The sequence below is a fragment of the Chaetura pelagica genome, unplaced genomic scaffold (assembly GCF_000747805.2).
Source record: "Chaetura pelagica isolate M959 unplaced genomic scaffold, ChaPel_1.0 C11431834, whole genome shotgun sequence".
In the NCBI taxonomy this organism is placed as follows: Eukaryota; Metazoa; Chordata; class Aves; order Apodiformes; family Apodidae; genus Chaetura; species Chaetura pelagica.
In genome coordinates, this window is record NW_009968707.1 from 1 (window position 1) to 1,659 (window position 1,659).

Genomic DNA, 1,659 nt, shown 5'->3' on the forward strand with positions numbered 1-1,659 from the left:
GCAGGTTGAGTTTTCAGCAGAGCAGTTTGCTCCTCCCTGCTTTCCAGCAAGGTGTGGCTGTGGTGTGAGTGCGTGGGCGGTGCGGCAGGCTGGCCCCGGCCTGGCCCCGCTCACGCCCATTCCCCCGTTGGCGCAGTCTGGTGGCTGGAAGAGGTGGCAGGCGTGCGGAGCAATGCCAGCCCTGGCTGCTGCAGCCTCTGGTTGTCCTGCCAGCGTGGGTTGGGGCCGGGCGTTGGGCGCGGGTGGGTTTGTTGGAGGTCAGGAGCGGCTTTGCTCTTCATCTGCCGTATGAGCGTGTCCAGGAGTCGGAAGGAGGTGTCAGCTTCGAGGCGGACTTGTTCCCAGGCGCAGGCGCTGTAGTGGTGGGACTGGAGGAAGTTCTGGATGCGCGTGAAGTTTTTGTGGATGTTGAGCAGCAGGTTGCGGGGCCCGTGCCTCTTGCGGAGCGTGCTGTTGTCTGGGAAACATTGCTGCAGGTGTTGGATGTAATGCTCGAGGTTGTTGAGGAGCTGATGCCGTGCCTCGGCGTCCCAGTGTGGTGGTGTTCTGGAGCTGCTGAGGATGGCCAAGAGGTGGTTCAGGATGCGCAAGGCGGCGTCGGCGGCGTGCCCAGGGCTGTCGGTGTGGAGGAGGACGTCAGGGAAGGGTGTTGAGGGCTGGTGGTGGCAGTCCTGTGGCGGGGTGGGATCCATGGCCTGGAGGAGCTGGAGGTTGTCCCAGGAGAAGGTGTCGTCGCGGGGCCGCAGGTGGTGGCAGGCGGTGGCGGTGGCCAGCGGCGTCAGGAGGAGCAGGAGCGTGGCGACGGCGTGGCACAGGCAGGCCCGCGGGGTTGCGGGCGCAGCCATGGTGGGTGTGTGGGTGGTGTTGGGCAGGAGGCTGGTGGTGAGGCTTGTTGGTGGTGCTGGTGAGCGCTGTGCTTGGGGAGGTGCGGCGTGTGCGGCTTTATGTGGTGCGGCGGCTTTCCCTTGCTCGCTTTCCGGTGGCGGCGAGTTGCCGCTTGTGGTTTCAGTTTTGGCTGGTGGCTTTGGTGGTCTTGGGGAAGTACGTAGTGGAGGTACGGGTGGCGGCGTGTGGGGAGGGCGGTGAGGGTGCTGTGCTGGGGGTGTGCTGGGTCTTGGTGGATTTTGGGGGATGTCGGTGTAGTTACTGAGTGGGTGATGCGAAAGTGGTAGGTTAGGAGCGCTTTGGACAGTCGTGGTACTGACGGTGTGGTTTTTTTGGTGGTTTCTCCCTTTGCCGTCTAGTTGGCTCTGACTGCTGTTTTGTTCCTCTCTATTTCCCTTCCGGCTCAAGTCTCTTTTTCCTTATGTCACGTTGTGATATTGCTTGTGGCTTTTCTAGTTTCGATATGTGTGTCATCATGGCTTTTGTTTGATTACCTAATTTCTTTTTTTCTTTTTTGGAGTGAATGCATTTTATTCTGTTTCAAAGTGTGTGTAGGGTAAGTTTTCAAAATGATGTGTTTTTCAGGGATCTCAGGAGCTCTTGAAGTACAGGTGTTGTTTGCGGAGGTGGCTCTGGTTCTAAGCCGTTTAGCAGGGGCTCCGTATTTAATAATGAAGCTTCCTGAGTGGGTTCACTTTGCTTTTTGATGATTTGAGCCTTCTTGATCCTAGAATGGTAGAATCAATCATGCTGGTTGGGAGGGACCTTCAAGAT

General features: G+C 58.1%; 1 protein-coding gene across 1 annotated transcript; it reads right to left on the bottom strand.

Moving 5' to 3' along the window:
- Positions 1 to 110: 110 nt before the first annotated feature.
- Positions 111 to 845, bottom strand: LOC104384804 (interferon-like). The gene has a single exon (XM_010005728.1). It carries the CDS (start codon positions 843 to 845, stop codon positions 111 to 113), a length of 735 nt encoding a protein of 244 aa, XP_010004030.1.
- Between the last annotated feature and the right edge of the window lie 814 nt (positions 846 to 1,659).